This window comes from Carcharodon carcharias, assembly GCF_017639515.1.
Source record: "Carcharodon carcharias isolate sCarCar2 chromosome 27 unlocalized genomic scaffold, sCarCar2.pri SUPER_27_unloc_1, whole genome shotgun sequence".
Lineage (NCBI taxonomy): Eukaryota > Metazoa > Chordata > Chondrichthyes > Lamniformes > Lamnidae > Carcharodon > Carcharodon carcharias.
Window position 1 is genome coordinate 2,019,946 of NW_024470624.1, and position 20,045 is coordinate 2,039,990.

The following is a 20,045-nucleotide window of genomic DNA, read 5'->3' on the forward strand; positions in this document are numbered from 1 at the left end:
AGTTTTTCCAGGTAATTCTGTTTTTGTTTTTTCATCATCTTAAAAACTTCCATCAGGTCACCCTTCAGTCTTCTCTTTTCTAGAGAAAAGCAGCCCCAGCCTTTCCTGAGGCTTAAATGCTCTCAGTTCTGGTATTATTACTGTGAATGTTGCCCTTTCTCCAGTGCCTCAATTTACTTTTTCTAAATGTAGATCACAAATGTTGACAGTACTCCCAGTGTAGTCTAACCATGGTTCGAAACAAGTTGTACATAACCTCCCTGCTTTTCAATTCTATCCCTCGAGAATGGAACCCTTTATCTGGGCCTCACACTTTAGGAAAGATGTGAAGTTCTTAGAGGAGATTTACGATTGTGGTACCGGGGTGAAGGGACTTGGATCAGGTTCATTCATGGTTTTCCACAGAGAACTGGATCATTGTTGGAACAATTCCATGATCCTAGAACACCACCTCACTGATTCTATTCAACACGGCATGTCGATGGGTAGCGCTCTCGCCTCTGAGTCAGGAGGTGGGGGGGTTCGAATCCCCACTCCAGAGACTCGAGCCCCCCTAATCCAGGGCCCACATTCCCATCCTGTTGGAGGGACCGTCTTTCAAGTGAGACGTTAACCCAAGGGTCCCGTTTGCCCTCTCAGGTGGATGTACAAGACTGAATGGTCACAATTGGAAGTAGAGCAGGAGGGGCAGTAGTTCACCCCGTGTCCTGGAACCGAATATTTATCACTCGGTCAACATCAGTAGATCACATTGCTGTCTGTGGAATCTTGCTGTGTACAAATTGGTTGCCACGTTTTCTACAGTGACTACGCTTCAGAAATTGTTTCACTGGCAGTGAAACGCATTGAGACACCCCGAGGTGGTGAAAGGCGCTACATAAATGTGGGTTTCTTTTTAAATTGACACATTCATTTCCTCACAGGCAGATCGTCCAGCAGGAGCATGAGCCAGCACGAGCCAGCTGACTGGGGGGCAGGAACTCCCAGTGTAGACTGAGGCTGCTTCCCTTCAGAGGACACTGAATCCATTGTGGGAAGTGGCCATTTAAAGAGGGAGCCTTGACTTGCTGGTCTGAGAATCCAGCCCTTTCCCCCTGTGTAATGCTGGCTGAGAATAGACATGGGGGCTGCTCAATGTACTGAAAGTATCTCTGCCACTGAAGATGGGCGGAGGTAATGTTTTCATCCCTGTTATTCTGTTTGTCTGTAAACAATTTATCTCACAAACTAATGGATGGATTTTAACAAAACTCAGTACGCCGACAGGATATGGCCCATGGAAGAACTGATTTGTTTTTGGCGAAGATCTGAATCCTGGAATTTTTGAAGGGATCCGTTCACGTTGGGAGATCAAGAGAATTGACTTTTTCTTTTTGATTGTTGTAGTTTGTTTTATTTCAAATGTTGATTGTTTTCGAATGTTGAGGGTTGGCTCCGCTGCTGGGGTGGAATTTGTCACAGCTGTCAAAATGTGAGCAGAGTTTTCAGAGTCGGTTGTTAGATGTGGAGATGGTTGCTCTAAATAAACACATTTATTTTTTCTGCTTTGCAGATACTAAGCATGTTTTCATCCCTGTTTGCCTGTCTGTAATGCATCTCAAAAACTAATGGATGGATTTGAAGAAGCATGCTACACAAATATGGTCTGGCCCAAGGAAGAAATGATTATACTTAGTGAAGATGCGGATCAGATCCAGATCCTGGAATCTTTTGTAGACTAAGTTGGGAGAAATGCAAGTGAAATGCTGCTTGTCCTCACTTATCACCCCACCAGCCCCCCGCATTCAAAGGATCATCCTCTGCCATTTCTGCCACCTCCAGCATGATGCCACCACCAAACACATCTTCCCTTCACCACCCCCCACCCCCCCAGTGGCATTCCATAGGGATTGTTCCCTCCGGGACACCCTGGTCCACTCCTCCATCACCCCCTACTCCTCAACCCCCACCTATGGCACCTCCCCATGCCCACGCAAAAGATGCAACACCTGCCCCTTCACTTCCTCTCTCCTCACCGTCCAAGGGCCCAAACACTCCTTTCAAGTGAAGCAACATTTCACTTGCATTTCCCCAAACTTAGTCTACTGTATTTGTTGCTCCCGATGCAGTCTCCTCTACATTGGAGAGACCAAATGTAAACTGGGCGACTGCTTTGCAGAACACCTGCGGTCTGTCCGCAAGAAAGACTCAAACCTCCCTGTCGCTTGCCATTTTAACACTCCACCCTGCTCTCTTGCCCACATGTCTGTCCTTGGCTTGCTGCATTGTTCCAGTGAAGCCCAACGCAAACTGGAGGAACAGCACCTCATCTTCCGACTAGGCACTTTACAGCCTTCCGGACTGAATATTGAATTCAACAACTTTAGATCTTGAACTCCCTCCTCCATCCCCACCCCCTTTCCGTTTCCTCCCCCTTCCTTTTGTTTTTTCCAATAATTTATATAGATTTTTCTTTTCCCACCTATTTCCATTATTTTTAAATCTTTTATGCCCCCCCACGAGAGGTATACCTTGAGTGCCCTACCATCCATTCTTAATTAGCACATTCGTTTAGATAATATCACCAACTTCAACACCTCTGTATCTTTTGTTCTTTTGTCTGTGACATCTTTTGATTATCTGCTCCTATCACTGCTTGCTTGTCCCTACAACCACACCACTCCCCCCACTTCTCTCCCCCACCTCCCCCCACCCAATTTAAACCAGCTTATATTTCACCCCTCTCCTTGAGTTCACCTAGTTCTGTTGAAGGTTCATGAGGACTCGAAACGTCAAATCTTTTCTTCTCCGCCGATGCTGCCAGACCTGCTGAGTTTTTCCAGGTAATTCTGTTTTTGTTGAGGTGAACAAGCTCATTGTCCAACTTCCGCAGTCGTTTAACTGGGGAAGCTCTAAATGGCTGGAGGAAAAGCCCTTCTGGTGGTCCAGCCTTTCCCATTGGTCAATCACCGGCATGTCGACAACGAGGAAGCGGAACCCACGCCCATGAGGGGGTGGGAGAGACTTTGACCCCCAGCCGCGCGGAGCTGTTGTCCAATCCGCAGTATTTTGACGTCCACACGAGAACGCGGCCTGAATCAGCCAATAGAAATCACTCTGCTCCGTGGTGACGTCCTCGGGTTCCAGGCTGCAGAGGCGCGCAGACACAGGTGCCCCGCCCCCACCCATTGTTCCCCTTCCCCTTCCTCCTCGAGTCAAGGTTTCCAGGCAACCGGCTGACGGCTCCGGCCAGAGCGAGAAGCCACTCGGAGAACTCGGGAGAGGGGAAGCTGCGCATGTGCGGCGGAGAGCCCGCTCCCTTCCCCTCATGCTGAGGGTTTAACCAATGGGAAGAATTGAAGGGCTCAGGTCCTCCAGCCAACCAGAAGCTGGGCTTTGTGTGATTGAATTTACCCCTCCCCCCTTCGAACGTCCCACGGCGGCTGCGCACTGGGCTGCCAGCTGAGGAAGTGGAGGGGACTTTGGAAAATGTCTTCCCTTTATTTTCTTCCCAGTCAATGCAGTTTGATTTTAAACAGCACAGCTTTTATTTTTTAGCTTCACACAGATTAAAACTTCCTCCTGAGTCCAACATCTGTGAGTAAAACACTTTCTTTCCCCTCCCCCTGGGAAATACAGAGAGGTGTGGGTCTCTGTAACTGGAATTAGTGCTGAGGGGGGAAATGCTGGGGATTTTGTGGAACCTGTTTTTATTGAACGAGCTTTTTAAAGTCAAATTTATCCTGACAAATACTGTCTGCCTCTTAATGCACTTTCGTTTATGTTGATTTTAGTTTGTTGTTCGAGTAAAATATTTTACAAAGTGAAACCTTGTCCTTCGGTCTATTCTATTGGGTTTCTCTGGGAATTTGTTTATTTTAAGGTTATTGGTCTCCACAGGGATCATGAACAACAGAGATATGCCTAGTGTTGTTATATGGTACATATTAGATATTTTATTTATGGTTCTGTAATAAATTTCATTTATTACTGTTTCTAGACTCATAATATCATACTGTAGCTGCATTATATATTTCAGGTCATAGAGTCATTACAACACAGGAGTCCATCCAGGAACTTGAGTCCATACCGACTCTGTACAGCAATCCATTCAGTCCTATTCCCTCTCTATATCCCTGTTTCCTAGCAAGTTTATTTCCTTCAAGTGCCCATCCAATTTCATTTTGAACTTCTCTGCTTCCACCACCCTTGTAGGGAGCGGGTTCCAGGTCATGACCATTCACTACCTAAATATAGTTCTTCCTTGCATTGCCTGCATCGTAACTGAGGGAAACAGTTCTGTAGATTCCACCCATTTTAAGTCCAGTGATACAGATGTATTTCCATTCAGTGGGCAGCCCGAAGAAGATGCATGAAGATTTTCAGATCTCTATGTCCTGGACAGGAAGTGATGAGTATCGATCAGCATCAATCAGCACCTTCAGGAGAATTGGGAGGGTGTATATTAGGTACAGGAGAGGGAGAGTGTGGATGGAGATTGACAGCTTTTTGGGAGAGAGGAAAGAGTTTTCCATAGTAACTAGAATTGTATGTTTTGAATTTCTATCCTGCATTGACAGTGATGACTTTTGTAAACTGCTTTTACAGGAAACTGGAAGCAGAGGATTTGCAGACAGAAATCTCAAACCAAATGTCAGGCCTGAATCTGACAGTCACTTGATTCATCAGGACCTAAACATCATTGACTTTTGTATCTAGGGAGAGAAATGTTTGTCTGCTTCAAAAGATTTTACACATCAGTGTGACTGGAAAAACACCGAGACACACACACCTGAGTGAGAGTGTTCCAGTGCACTGACTAGGGAAAGAGCTTTAACCAGTTACACCAACTGAAAAAAACATCACACCATTCACAGCGGGGAGAGACCATACACATGTTCTGTGTGTGTGGGCAAGGCTTCAACTGATCATCAAACCTGGGGATACACAAGGACACCTGCATCATGGAGAAACTGTGGAAATGTGGCGACTGTGGGAAGGGATTCCAGTTCCCATCTGCACTGGAAACTCATCGACGCAGTCACACTGGGGAGAGGCCGTTCACCTGCTCTGAGTGTGGGAAGGGATTCAGTCGGTTATCCAACCTGCAGATGCACCAGCGAGTTCACACCGGGGAGAGGCCATTCAAGTGCTCCGAGTGTGGGAAGGGATTCAGTAATTCATCCCATTTGATATCACACCAGCGAGTTCACTCCGGGGAGAGGCCACTCACCTGCCCCGTGTGTGGAAAGCGATTCAGCCACTCATCAAATCTTCTGCGACACCAGCGAGTTCACACTGGCGAGAGACCATTTTCCTGCTCTGAGTGTGGGAAGAGATTCCAAGGTTCATCACATCTGCTGACACACCAGCGCATTCACACCGGGGAGAGGCCTTTCACCTGCTCAGACTGTGGGAAAGGATTCAGTCGGTTATCCCACCTGCATACACACCAGCGAGTTCACACTGGGGAGAGGCCGTTCACCTGCTCTGTGTGCGGGAAGGGATTCAGTGAACCAGTCAACCTGCAGAATCACCAGCGAGTTCACACTGGGGAGAGACCATTCTCTTGCTCCGTGTGTGGGAAGCGATTCACTCAGTCATGTTACCTGCTCAAACACCAGCGAGTTCACTCCAGGGTGAGGCCATTCACCTGCTCCGTGTGTGGGAAAGGATTCACTGATCCATCCAACCTGCAGACACACCAACGAGTTCACACTGGGGAGAGGCCGTTCACCTGCTCTGAGTGTGGGAAGGGATTCACTCAGTCATCCAGCCTGCTGACACACCAGCGAGTTCACACCGAGGAGAGGCCATTCACCTGCTCTGAGTGTGGGAAAGGATTCACTGAGTTTTACAGACTGCAGATACACCAGCGAGTTCACAATGGGGAGAGGCCATTCACCTGCTCGGAATGTGGGAAGGGATTCAAAGATGCATCCAACCTGCAGACACACCAACGAATTCACACTGGGGAGAGGCCGTTCACCTGTTCTGAGTGTGGGAAACAATTCACTCAGTCATCCCACTTGCTGAGCCACCAGCGAGTTCACAAGTGATTACAGGGGTTGGATTCTGCTGTTATTGCTGCTGTTAATCAAACCCAGGACTGAGCCATGTTCATTCTGACAGTTGAAGAAGTGGGAAAGTTTCTTTCTGCTGGACTGGCCAGTCTCAGGACTTTGCTTCCAGTGGGCTGATGCTGTTTGAGACTTGTTGTGAATATATTGGTTCATATTTCATATGGATCATAGTATTAAAGGGTGTTTTAAAGATAAGAGGTAGTTAGTTTGCATTTCTGTTTGGAACTTTCTAAAACGTGCCACGTTGCCATGGAGATGGGTTGTACCTGTTAGATGGTTCTTTTGTTTAATTTAACTGCCTGTTTCTCGGAGAAGACAGTTACAGATTTCATCTTGTGTAGGCTACAGCTCACTTCACTTCGTGTGAGGAGAAAATAAGTTGGATGACTTGCCCAGCTTTAAGCAAGAGGAAGAAATCACCAGTGGTCCCCACAGTGTGAGGAATGGAGGTTTAATTAAAACATATATTTTTGGGGAATGTTGTGTTATTATGTGAAGGAGGCTGTGTGTCTCTGCATGTAGATGATTTAATTCAGCTGGACAAAAGTTAATAGAAGACAGGTTGTCTGGGGTGTTTAAAACATGAAAGGATAAAGGCGATAGGTTTGAGATACAAGTGAATAGGTTGGATCTCACATTTGCATTTAAAGATAAGCTTAGCTTGTTCGAATATCAAAGGAAAGCCAGAGGTTACAAGAAACATGTTTGTATATTGCAGGAGTTCCAAAGGTAGACAGAAGAGGGTGTATGACATTTTATTGACCCGAAAGCAGAGGAAAAATTAGAAACATGAAAGACTTTATATTTGGAAGGGTTTGAGGTTCATAGAGATGTGAGAACAATGGAACATGTAATGAAAGGGAGAGAAAGGTTACTGTAGCAGCAGCTGGAGCTGAGCTGGGAGCTGTTAGCCGTAGCTCTAGGTTGTGGGGGGTGGGGAAGAGGCAGTTTGAATCAGCCATCCAGTCAAGCCAGGGAAGTTTTGGCTACAACAAACAGTCTTGTTCTGAAGGCTTCGATTTCCACAGCAAAGTGGAAGAGAGTTACAGGCCATGTAGTATGTTTTTATTAAAGCTACAGCAGTTTGCCTTGAGTGATATTACTGGATTTTTATGGTTAAACATCTATGAGGGAGTGTTGCCTGCAAGGTGTGCAGACTTGTGGGTCTGACCAAGTAGGGAGTCTTTTGGGGTATATGTGGTAAGACTAATTTTAATTGTACAACTGTAACCTTGTTTGCTTAAATTTTCATTTATTCATGTTAATCAAACTTTTACTTTTAAATTTTAAAATCCCAAAAGTGTTACCGGACTTCTTGCTGCTGAGATCATTCCATCTTCTTCTCATTTTCAGAATTCAAAAAAAAAGATATTGCCCATAAACCAAGTTTCCTTCTGGGATTTGGTTTGCTCAGCAGTTAACATCAGTTGTGGTCATAACAAATTTGGGGTCTCTTTGTGGGATTATCAAAATTCCTTGATTGGGTTGGATTTTGTGAACCCAAGGGACACAAGTGTGAGAAGAACGCTGAAGTCAGGAGTTTTGTGTTGAGGGTTTTAAAGTGGTTAGACTGCGAAATGACTTAGGCAATTGCTGTGACTTTTCCGGGAGTGGAAAATCTGACCATGGAGCATTTGAAATCTCTGACTAAAACTCAGTTGAGAGAGTTAACAGATGAAGTGCAGGTAGAGGTAAAAGTGGAATTTCGTAAGGCTGATGTGGCTAAAGTACTTACCCAGTGTTTAAAGTTGGAGGAAGGGACACCTGAAACTGGTGTATCAGAGCCAGAGGCAGTAAGACTTCAGTTACCAATGAAGCAGCTTGATATAGAAAGAGATAGAGAAAGACAAAAGCTTGAATTGGAAGCAAGAGGAAAAGAAAAAGAAATGAAAAATCTCGAGTTAGAAAGAAAGGAGAAGGAAAGATAAATGACAACACTTGAAAAGAAAAAGGCAGATTAAAATAAATAGAAATAAAAAAGCTTCAATGGGAAAGAGAGGAGCAGGAAAAGGAAAAGAAAAGATTACTAGAGATAGAAATGTGAAAGCTTCAACTTCAACTTCAGAGAGAGAAGTTAGTTAATGAGGAAAGAGAGAGGGAAAGAGATAGAGAGCATCAGAGAGAGAAAGGAGCCAGACAGTATGAATTGTCTAAAGTGACATTTAGAATAAATGAAGAAAGGAGAGATAGTGATTCAGATGGTGACTTTGATTCCTTTGAGGAATTTGATTTAACTAAAAATCTTCGGTTAGTGCCTAAATTTACAGAGGATGGAGTTGAAAGATATTTCACCTCCTTGGAAAAGATTGCTATGAAATTGAACTGGCCAAGAGATGCTTGGACTATCATGTTGCAGAGTGTTTTCTCAAGTACAGCAATGAATGTATATGCAAGCTTTTCAGAGGAACAGTCTGCAGATTACAAGATAGTAAAGAAGGCCATATTCAATGCTTATGAACTTGTCCCTGAAGCCTACCAGTTAAAGTTTAGGACTTTAAGGAAGAGACCTCATCAGACATTTGTGGAGTTTGCAAGGGAAAAATAAATGATCTGGAATCAATGGTTCAGGGCATTAAAATTAGACAAGACTTTTGAAAATGTAAGAGAGGTTATGATCATGGAAGAATTAAAAAGTAGCATTGCAGTAAACACCAAGACATATTTAGCTGAAAGACAAAGTAAAAAGATCAGGGAAGCTGCTGTTTTAGCTGATACATGTGACATTTCACACAAACAGTTGAGTGTAGGAAAAGAGTCATATGGAAATCAGCAAGGACATGGGAGATTTAGAAAATGTAGTGATGGTGAAAATGTTAGTGATAAGGATCAAGCAGAAGGATGTCAATCTATTAAAGGGGGAAAGTAAAGTTGAAGGAAGAAATCTGATATGTTCCCATTGTAATCAGGCTGGACATACAAGATCAAATAGTTGGAGGTTAAACGGGAAAGCAATTGCAGTGACAGGAACTCAGAAAAAGTTCTGAGGTAAGAGAACTGTGGGCTCTGAGATCCAGGGGCAAGAAAAACCAGTGGGTTTGGTACAGGTGGAGCAGGAAGAATCAGTGATAGCGAGGGAAGTGGCAATGTGTTCACAACCTACCCAAAGGAGCTCTGAAGGGCAAGGTACAGAGATTTTACAGGCAAAGGGAAGGTGTACCCATGTATACAGGGAAGAGAAGGGGAGGGACACGGGGGCTAGCCAGTCCTTAATGCTATGGGATAGCGCCATCTGTTGGTCCAGAATGATTACTGCAGGAGAGAGTTTTGATCCGGGGTATTCAAGGAGGAATCAAACCTATTTCAAAGTATAAGGTAAATTGAAAAAGTGATTTGAAAACAGGAGAGGTGATTATTGGGGTAGTAGAGAAATTGCCCATTGCAGGGGTTCAATTCATTCTAGGGAATTACATAGCTGGATCACAGGTATTGACAATGCCTACTGTAGTAGAGCAGCCGGTTGAGACACAATCAACAGAGGTTTTACAGAAAGAGCATCCTGGATTGTTTCCAGATTGTGTGGTGATGAGGTCACAAATGCACAAGTTTAAACAGGAAGAGGGAGAATCTAAAAGCCACGAGGAGGATGCTGAAATTCAGTTGGCTGGATCAATCTTTGAAAAGATTAATCAGGAGAAGAAGATTAGAGAGGATTAGGCTGAGGTGTTTAGTTCATTGAAGTTAGTGGAGTTACAGCAGCAAGATCCAGACTTAAAGCAATTATACCAGGCAGCTTATTCTGAGACAGGAGCAGAATACACTCCAGAGTGTTATTACATTCAGAACAATGTGTTAATGAGGAAATGGAGACTGCCTCAGGTTTTGGCAAATGAAAAGTGGGCGATAGTGCACCAAATAGTGATGCCATCTGGGTACTGGAATGAAATTTTGAGAGTGGCTCATGAAATTCCAATGGCTGGATGTTTGGGAATTAGGAAAACTCGAGCTAAGATACAAAAACATTTCTATTGGCCTAGGCTACATAAAGTGTGTAGTCAAATTCTGCCAAACATGTCACACATGTCAGGTGTTGGAAAACCTCAGGCAGTAATTGAGCCTGCACCTTTAATTCCAATTCCAGCATTTGAAGAACATTTTAACAGGCTCCTGATTATTTGTGTAGGATCCCACTCTAAGACTAAAAGTGGGAATCAGTGTCCACGAGATTTACAGAAGCATTACCTTTAAGGAAAATTACAGCAAAGGTGATTGTAGAGGAGTTAACCAAATTCTTTACAGGATATGGATTACCAAAACAAATACAATCGGATCAGGGTTTGAATTTCATGTCACAGCTGTTTAAAGAAGAAACGAACAACCCAGGAATAAAGGATAGGTCATCAGCCTATCACCCTGAATCACAAGGTACCTTAGAAAGGTGGCATCAGACTTTAAAGACTACGATTAGAACATTTGGTCAAGACTATCCACATGATTGGGATCAAGGGGTTCCATTCTTGTTGGCTGCTATTAGGGACGTCCCTAATGAGTCAGCAGTGTTCAGTCCTTTTGAGTTAATTTGTGGTAATGAAGTAAGGGGACCACTCAAACTGATTCAGGAAAAATTAGTGTGTTAAAGTTCTGAAACTACTCTTCTGGATTATGTGATGAAATGCAGAGAGAGATTAAGTTAGGCATATGAGCTCGTTAGAAAACATTTAAAGATGTATCAACAAATGATGAAGGCAAACACAGATAATAGGGCAAAAATCCATAGTTTTGTGACTGGGGAAAAAATGTGACTATTGTTGCCGATGTCAAAGTTTAGTGGACCTTACCAGATCAAAAAGAGACTCAGCAGGGTAAACTACATAGTGAATACCCCAGATAGAAGGAAGCTACAGCGAGTGTATCATGTAAATATGCTCAAAAAATACTTTGACAGAGAGGATAAACAGGAGGAGGTACAGGTGGTGGTAAGTAAGGAAACGGGGGTAGAAATTAAGGATTCTGAAATTGACCTTCCTTTGATTAAACTAAGCAATCAGGAAGTAATTAAGGATCTAAATGTTGTGTTAGGTTACCTTCCAGAAATGCATTGGAGTGATTTAAAAGAGCTATTGCAGTCACACAAAGCAATTTGTGGAAATAAATTGGGGAAAACAGATTTAGCGGTACATGATGTTGATGTGGGTAATTCAGATTCAATACGGCAACACCCATATAGATTAAATCCAGTAAAATTAGCACAAGTGCAAAAAGAAATTGAATTCATGCTTCAAAATGACATCATAGAACCGAGTCATGGTAATCGGAGTTCACCCATTGTAATGGTGCCCAAACCAGGTGGTTCACAAAGACTACCAATCGATTACCGAAAAGTAAATGAGGTAAGAAAAGCAGGTTCATATCCTGTTCCACGGTTGGAGGATTGTATCGAGAAAGTGGGACAGTCAACGTTTATCACAAAAATGTACTTGCTGTTAGGATATTGACAAGTACCCATATCGGAAAGGGAAAAAGAGATATCAGCTTTTGTGATGCTGAATGGTTTGTACCAATGCAGAGTAATGCCTTTTGGTATGAAAAATGCACCAGCAACATTTCAGTGACTAAAAAACAAAGTGACTGAGCAATTGTGCTGTTTTGACATTCTCGGCCTGAGTGGATTTTCTCGAAAATTCGTGCCAAACTTCAGCAGTGTAGCTGCTCCGCTGACTGAATTTTTGAGAATAGAACAGAAAATTCCATTGGATACAGGAGTGTCAGGTTACATTTGACAGCTTGAAAGCTGTACTAACAACCATACCTGCTGTATCAGTACCTGAGTATACAAAGCAGTTTAAGTTGGCTATTGACACCAGTGATATGGATGTTGGTGCTGTATTGCTACAAGAAGATGAACTGGGAATTGAGAAGCTGGTAGGATATTTCTCATGGAAGTTGAATGTACATCAGGAGAAATATTCAATGATAGAGAAAGAGACTTTAAGTTTAGTGTTAGCTTTGCAGCATTTTGAAGTGTATGTTGCAAACAATTCTTCAGTGACAGTTACCATATACTGACCACAATCTTTTGAAGTTTCTGGAAAAGTTTCGGAACAAAAACACCAGACTGTTTTGGTGGAGGTTTTTTTTATTATTGCAACCATGTGGATGAGAAAGATTGATGCAGATACACTGTCAAGAGTTTAAATTTCAAAATAACTTGAATATTGGCAAATAGAGAATGGACAGCAATGAACTCTATTTTTACCAAAGACTTGTATATATTTTTAATGGTTAATGCATGCATATTATAGTGTAATAGTTTTGTGTGTATAGTTAAATGTAGTAAGGAGTAAGAAGGTTGAAAAATGAAACTATCTTCTTGGAATTATGATGGTTCATTTTTTTGTTAAGGAGGGAGATGTGAGAATGGACGTTATTTTAAAATATTTTTGGAAATATTGTGTTATTCTGTAAAGAAGACTGAATGTCTGTGTCTGTGTGTGTGAGAGTTATTGAAGCTGAGCAGGAGTTTGATAGGAGTCAGGGTGTCTGGAGGTTTGGAACCATGAAAAGGTTAAAGATGTTCAGTTTGACGTACAAGTAAATAAGTTAGATAAAAAATTTGCATTTGTAGATAAGCTGAGAGCTTGTTTGAATTTTAAAGGGGAATCAGAGGCAACAAGGAAAATGTTTGCATCTTGCAGGAGTCCATAGGTAAATAGTAGCGAGGATATTGTAATTTTATTGAGCCAAAAGCAAAGACAAGATGGAAACATGAAAGATGTTATATTTGGAAGGGTTTGAGTTTCAAAGGGGTGTGAGAACAATGGGTCTGAGATGAAAGGGGAAAAGGTATATCAGAGTTACTGTGGATAGCTGGCTACTGAGCTATTGAGCTGGATGGCTGTCGAGCCATTAAGCTGGAGACGGCTGGAGATAGCTGGAGCTGTTGCGACATCTTGGGCTGCAGCAAGCAGTGTTATTCTGGAGTGAATTCCACAGCAGAGTGGAAGAGGGTAAAGGTCATGTGGTACACGTTTATTGAAGCTACAGCAGTTTGTCGTATATGATATTACTGGATTTCATCTTGAAATATCTATAAGGGAGTGTTGCAAGGAAAGTGTTTACTTGTGGGTTTGACCAAGGGGAGAGTTTTGGGGAAATGTTTTGTAAGACTAATCTTAATTATGTGACTGTTATCTTATTTGTTTAAGTTTTATTTTATTTTTGTTAATAAAACTTTTACTTTTAATTTTTAAAAACCCCAAAGTGTTACTGGACCTCTTGCTGCTGAGATCAGTACGTCATTGTCTTGTTATTCAAACACAAAAACAGGTTGTGGCCCGTAAGCCAAGTTTCCCTCTGGGATTTAGTTTGTGCAGCAATTAACACCGGCTGTGGTCATGACAGTTGTCCACAGTGTCAGTCGTGGCTCAGCAGATTGCACTCACGCCTCTGAAGCAGCAGGTTATGGGTTCAAGTCCCAGTCCAGGGACCTGAGGACAAAAATCACATCCAACATTCCTAGTGCCAGCACTGAGGGAGTGCTGCACTGTTGGAACTGCTGTCTCTTGGATGAGATGCTAACTCAAGGGCCCTATCTGCTGCTTCGGATGGACATAGAAGTTCTCATTGAAGAGGAGCAGGGGAGTTATCCCCGGTGTCCGGGCCAATATTTATCCCTCAATCAACATCACTGAAAACGGATTATCTGGTCAGTATCACATTTCTATTTCTGGGATCTTGCTGTGTGTAAATTGGCTGCCATGTTTCCAAAAGTACAACAGTGACTACACTTGAAAAGTACTTAATTGGTTGCAAAGCACTTCATGTGGTATTTTGGTTGTGAAAGACACTATATAAATGCAAGTTTTAAAATTTGAGATTTATGTCACCTGATCTTGTTATTTGTAACTAATGAGAACTTAATCAAGGTTCATTCGAATTTTCATCTGTTTCATGATTGGCTTTTAATATGAAATCAATATATAGTCAATAGAGAAAGGTTGCTGCATATGAAAGGGCTGCAAGTAGCCATATGTTAGAGATTAAAAAGGCTTCCTTGACCTTGTTACTTATAACATATGAAGGTGATTGAATTTTAAAACTAAATTTGACTACCTAGGCCTATCGACAGTTTCTTGCGTCACAACAGTGATTACACTTCAAAAGTACTTCATTGGCTGTAAAACGCATCAGGAGGTTCTGTGGTTGTGAGAGGTGCCATTTTATTTCTAACTGTTCATAAACTTGGATATATAACACTCAATCTAACTTATCAAAATCATGAATAAAGATTGAGTCTTATTTTTGTGTAATAACCGTGTCTTAGACAGCATTCTGAATACTCCGTGAAAATCCAAACACACTATAACCTGAATTATTTGTTTAAAAACACAGCAAGTTTTGTGATGTGGAAAGCACTGCCTGAAAATGGTGTGAGAAGCAGATGCGACTGTATCATTCAAAAGGGAATTGGACAGATTCTTGACAGGGAAGAAAATTGCAGGGCAATGTGATGAAATGGATAGCTCTTTCAAACTGCTGGCATGTACACGATGCCAAATAGCCACCTTCTGTGCTCTATGAGCCTCGTATGTATTTAAAGTGAGAGGCAATGACCTGGAACCCACTTCCTAAGAGGGTGACGGAAGAAGAGGTGATGGAATGATTTCAAAAGTAAGTGGCATGGCCACTTAAGGGAAATAAACCTACAGATATTCAGGGATAGAATGGGGAAATGGGACAGACTAGATTGCTCTACAGAAAGCGAACATGAACTCAATGGGCCGAATGGCCCCATTCTCTGCCCTAATGAATATTTGAATGAGAGAAAACAGCTACAGCTGCTCCAGTCTCTAACTAACTGAAGTCCCTCACCCCTGGTGCCATTCTCGTCAATCTCCTCTGCACCCTCTCTGAGAACTTCACATCTTTCCTAAAATGTGGGGCCCAGATATAGGGTTTCATTCTAGAGGGATAGAACTGAAAAGCAGGGATGTTATGTTCAACTTGTTTCGAACCATGGTGAGACTACATTGGGAGTACTGTCTACATTTGTGATCTCCGTTTAGAAAAAGAAAATAGAGGCATTGGAGAAGGGGCAACAAAGATTCACAAGAATAAAACCAGAACTGAGAGCATTTAACACTCAGAAAAGGCTGGGGCTGCTTTTCTCTAGAAAAGAGAAGGCTGAAGGGTGACCTGATGGAAGTCTTTAAAATGATGAAGGGGTTCAATAAACCAATTGGGATTTCATGACAAACCTCTTTACTCAGCAAGCGGTGAGAATGTGGAACTCGCTACCTCAGCGAGTGGTTGAGGTGAATAGCATGAATACATTTAAGGGGAAGCTAGATACATACATGAGGGAGAAAGGAATAGAAGGATATGCTGATGGGGGGAGATGAAGAGGGGTGGGTGGAGGCTCATGTGGAGCATAAATACTGACAGAGACCAACTGAGCCGACTGGCCTGGCCCTTTGCTGTAGACTCAATCGAACAGAGACAAATGTATTTATTTTAGATCTACCTGTAGTGGTTGGAAAAATATTTATTCTCCAGGAAAAAATAAAGGTCCTCCATCAGCTTTTTCAAATCATGTGCACTCCCAGGCTCAAAGAGCATCAGCCACTGGAAGCAAAGTCATGGGACCGGCCAGTCCAGCAGAAAGAAACCCTCCGACCCTCCCACTTCACCAAGTATCAGAATGAACATGGTTCAGTCCTGGATGTGAATAACGGCAGCAATAACAGCAGAATCCAACCCCTGTCATCACTTGTGAACTCGCTGGTGTCTCAGCAGGTGGGATGACTGAGTGAATCCCTTCCCACACCCAGAGCAGGTGAACGGTCTCTCCTCAGTGTGAAGGCGCTGGTGTGTTGATAAGTTGAATGAATTACTAAATCCCTTCCCACACTCAGTGCAGTTGAATGACTTCTCCCCACTGTGAACTCGCTGGTGTGTCAGGAGGTTGGATGAACTACTGAAGCCCTTCCCACACACAGAGCAAGTGAATGGTCTCTCCCCAGTGTGAACTCGCTGGTGTGTCTGAACACTGAATGACGTTCTAAAGCTCTTCGCACAGTGAGAGCAGCTGAATGGTCTCTCCTCAGTGTGAATGCGCTGGTGGACCATCAGAACCGCAGCACTTTTGAAGCCACACCCACAATCAGAACACTTGAAGGGTCTCTCATTGGTGTGAGTGGTATGGTGTCTCAGCAGGCTGGATGACTGAGTGAATCGCTGCCCACACACGGAGCAGGTGAACGGTCTCTCCCCAGTGTGAAATCGCTGGTGTGTCAATAAGTTGGATGAATCACTGAATCCCTTCCCACACTTGGTGCAAGTGAATGGTCTCTCCCCAGTGTGAAGTCGCTGATGTGTCAGCAGATGGGATAACTGAGTGAAGCCCTTCCCACACTCAGAGCAGGTGAATGGCCTCTCCCCGCTGTGAACTCGCTGGTGCTTCTTGAGGCCAGATGAATCACTAAATCCCTTCCCACACTCAGGGCAGGTGAAAGGCCTCTCCCCGGTGTGAACTTGCTGGTGTGTCTGCAGGTGGGATGACTGGGTGAATCCCTTCCCACACTCAGAGCAGGTGAATGGCCTCTCCCCGGTGTGACTGCGTCGATGGGTTTCCAGCTTAGATGGGGATCTGAATCCCTTCCCACAGTCCCCACATTTCCACAGTTTCTCCATGGTGCTGAAGTCCTTGGGTCTCTGCAGGTGGGACAATTAGTTGAAGCCTCGAACACAGATCACGTGTACAGTCTCTCACCACTGTGGATGGTGCAATGATTTTACAGTATCTGTAAATGGTCAAAGCTCTTTCCACTGTCAGTGCACTGGAAATACTCTCACTCGGGTGTGTGTGTGTCTCAGTGCTTTTCCAGTCACACTGATGTTTAAAATCTTATGAAGCACACAGAAGAGCCAAAGGCCGATGATATTGTGGTCCCAATGAAACAAACGACTCTATCAGATGTTGACATGATGTTTGGTCTGAGATTTCTGTTTGAAAATCCTTCCCTTCCAATAGCCTCTAAAAGGAGTTTACAAAAGTCATTACTGTCAGGACAGGGGAGAAATTCAGAACAGACAATTCTAGTTTCTGTAGAACATTCTTTCTTCTCTCATTCGCCAAAAGCAGTAAGTCTGGTTTCCACACACTCTGCCTCCATTCTCACTCTGCTGTACGGAATATACACCCTCCCAATTCTCTTGAAGGTTCATGATGGTCATCAGATCGATGCTCACTGTTTCCTCTTAATGTGTTTAATATACAGTATTGTATTCCCCGATAGAGATAGAGGGTGGATGTGAGCAAGACCTTTTATTGCTCGCTGCCTATGAGGGTGATGGAAGTGGAGACGATCATGAATTTGAAAGTAGAATTGGATGGGCACTTGAAGGAAATAAACTTACAGAGGAACGGGGATATAGAGGGGGAATGGGACTGAGTGGATTGCTCCACAGAGAGTCAGCATGGACTCGGAAGGCCGAATGGACTCCTACTGTACTGGAATGACTCTTTTATTCCATTCATGGGATGTGGGTGTCATTGGCATGGCCAGCACTTATTGCCCATCCCTAATTGCCCTTGAGAAGGTTGCAGTGAGCTGCTGCTGCTGCTGGAAATGACTGGAAATATACACAGTCCTATACTGATAAGGTAGAAATAATAATAAATGGACTCTATTCCTGAACCATCAATAATATATCAAAGATATACCATATAACAATACTAAACATATCTCTGTCCTATATTAATTTACTGTCCCCTCAAATGGCAGCCATCTCCTGGGGAAATCACCCCTTTAATTGTGAATATTAGGAAACATAGAAACTAGGAGCCAGGAGTAGGCCATTCGGCCCTTCAAGCCTGCTCCGCCATTCATTATGATCATGGCTAATCATCCAACTCAATGGCCTGCTCCCACTTTCTCCCCATATCCTTTGACCCCTTTTGCCCCAAGAGCTATATCTAACTCCTTCTTGAAAACATATAGTGTTTTGGTCTCAAATACTTTCGGTGGTAACGAATTCCACAGGCTCACCACTCTCTGGGTGAAGAAATTTCTCCTAATTTCAGTCCTAAATGGTCTATGCCATATCCTCAGACTGTGACCCCTGGTTCTGGATTCCCCCACCATCGGAAACGTCCCTCCTGCATCTACCCTGTCTAGTCCTGTAGAATTTGAAAGGTTTCTATGAGATCCCCCCTCATTCTTCTGAACTCCAGCAAATATAATCCTAATCGACTCAATCTCTCCTCATATGTCAGTCCCACCATCCCAGGAATCAGTCGGGTAAACCTTCGCTGCACTCCCTCTATAGCAAGTACATCCTTCCTCAGATAAGGAGACCAAAACTGCAAACAATGTTCCAGGTGTTGTCTCACCAAGGCTCTGAACAATTGCAGCAAGACATCCTTGTTCCTGTACTTGAATCCTCTGGCTATGAAGGCCAACATACCATCTGCCTTCTTTACCGCCTGCTGCACCTGCATGCTTACCTTCAGCGATTGGTGTACAAGGACACCCAGGTCTCGATGCACATTCCCCTCTCTCAATTTATGGCCATTCAGATAATAATCTGCCTTCCTGTTTTTGCTACCAAAATGGATAACCTCACATTTATCCACATTATACTGCATCTGCCATGCATTTGCCCACTCACTCAGCTTGTCCAAATCACACTGAAGCATTTCTGCACCTCCTCACAGCTCACCCTCCCACCCAGCTTTGTGTCATCTGCAAATTTGGAGATATTACATTTAATTCTCTCATCTAAATCATTAATATATATTGTGAATAACTGGGGTCCCAGCATCTATCCCTGCGGTACCCCACTAGTCACTGCCTGCCATTCGGAAAAGGACCCGTTTATTCCTACTCTTTGTTTCCTGTCTGCCAACCAGTTTTCTATCCATCTCAATACACTACCCCCAATCCCATGTGTTTTAATATTACACACCAATCTCTGATGTGGGACTTTGTTGAAAGCCTTCTGAAAGTCCAAATAAACCACATCCACTGGCTTCCCCTCATCAACTCTACTGGTTACATCCTCGATAAATTCCAGTAGATTTGTCAAGCATGATTTTCCTTTCATAAATCCATGCTGACTCTGTCCGATTCTGCCTCTGTTTTCCAAGTGCTCAGCTATTAAATCTTTTAGAGACCATCCTTTCAGCCAGACAAATAAATGTGCTAAGCTGAGGGAGCAAAAGATGTCAATGTCTTTAAGAGAGAGAGAGAGACCTGGGCCAACCTTTCCAGAGTCTGCACCCTCCCTGGATTCACTTCCTTTCCCTTCAGTTCCTGTAAGTCAACAATTTGCCCCCAAAATGAGAAAAGAAATGGAAAGGGGGAGAAAAGAAAGTGTTTTACTCACAGATGTTGGACACAGGAGGAAGTTTTAGTCTGTGTGAAGCTCAATTTTCATTCACACAAAGCCCGCGCTCTGATTGGCTGGAGGACCAGGGCCCTTCCGGTCCTCCAAGTCTCTCCATTGGTCAATCACCCACATGAAGACAATGGGGCAGCGGAAGCCTTCGTGAATGAGGGAGACCTTTTGACCCTCATGACGGATTCAGCGGTTGGCCAATGAGCAACGCCATTCGCCGCACAGGCGCAGCTTCCCCTCTCCCTCGGGCATGCGCAGTCCCGGGCCACCCGCCCGCGCGGCGAATAGAGCGGTTTCCCCAGCGCGGGCGATTGTGGGGGCCACGGCCGCCAATTGCTCATCTGGAGCCCAGTCTCTGGGACTGGGATGGAAAGTGGGGGTGGGGGACGCAGTGACCCCGCCCTGACACAAAGTACATGTGGGTCGTCACTGGATTTGATTGTGACGTCCCCTTAGCAAAACAGTTTGTTAACTTCAGGTGTAAAGATTTAGACACCTGGGTGACATATTGGGGAGGGCAATTGGTGAGTGTGAAACTGAACCGGAGTCAGCATCTTCAGGGGAGGCGAATTGGGGAAAATCAGGAGGAGGATAGCAGAATAAATTAGTGTTAAAGTCAATGGAGTGGAGGGCTTGCATTGGGGG

General features: G+C 43.7%; 3 protein-coding genes across 3 annotated transcripts in view; 2 read left to right on the top strand and 1 right to left on the bottom strand.

Annotated features, from left to right (window-relative positions):
* Nucleotides 1-20,045, top strand: part of LOC121273703 (zinc finger protein 229-like) — a 1,112,939-nt gene that overhangs the window by 733,815 nt on the left and 359,079 nt on the right. The window lies entirely within an intron of this gene.
* The window catches only part of LOC121273598 (zinc finger protein 84-like), a 30,554-nt gene continuing 13,945 nt past the window's right edge, over nucleotides 3,437-20,045 (top strand). The window contains exons 1-2 of the mRNA XM_041180752.1: nucleotides 3,437-3,576; nucleotides 4,588-6,027. Of these exons, the coding sequence (XP_041036686.1) occupies nucleotides 4,944-6,027 (1,084 nt within the window). The 5' untranslated portion in view covers nucleotides 3,437-3,576; nucleotides 4,588-4,943. The remainder of the gene's footprint in view (nucleotides 3,577-4,587; nucleotides 6,028-20,045) is intronic.
* LOC121273697 (zinc finger protein 436-like) lies at nucleotides 15,755-19,445 on the bottom strand. The gene is made up of 2 exons (XM_041180855.1): nucleotides 19,389-19,445; nucleotides 15,755-17,034 (listed from the first exon to the last, which is right to left on the bottom strand). The coding sequence occupies exon 2, from the start codon at nucleotides 16,689-16,691 to the stop codon at nucleotides 15,765-15,767; it is 927 nt and encodes a 308-aa protein (XP_041036789.1). The 5' UTR covers nucleotides 16,692-17,034; nucleotides 19,389-19,445; the 3' UTR covers nucleotides 15,755-15,764.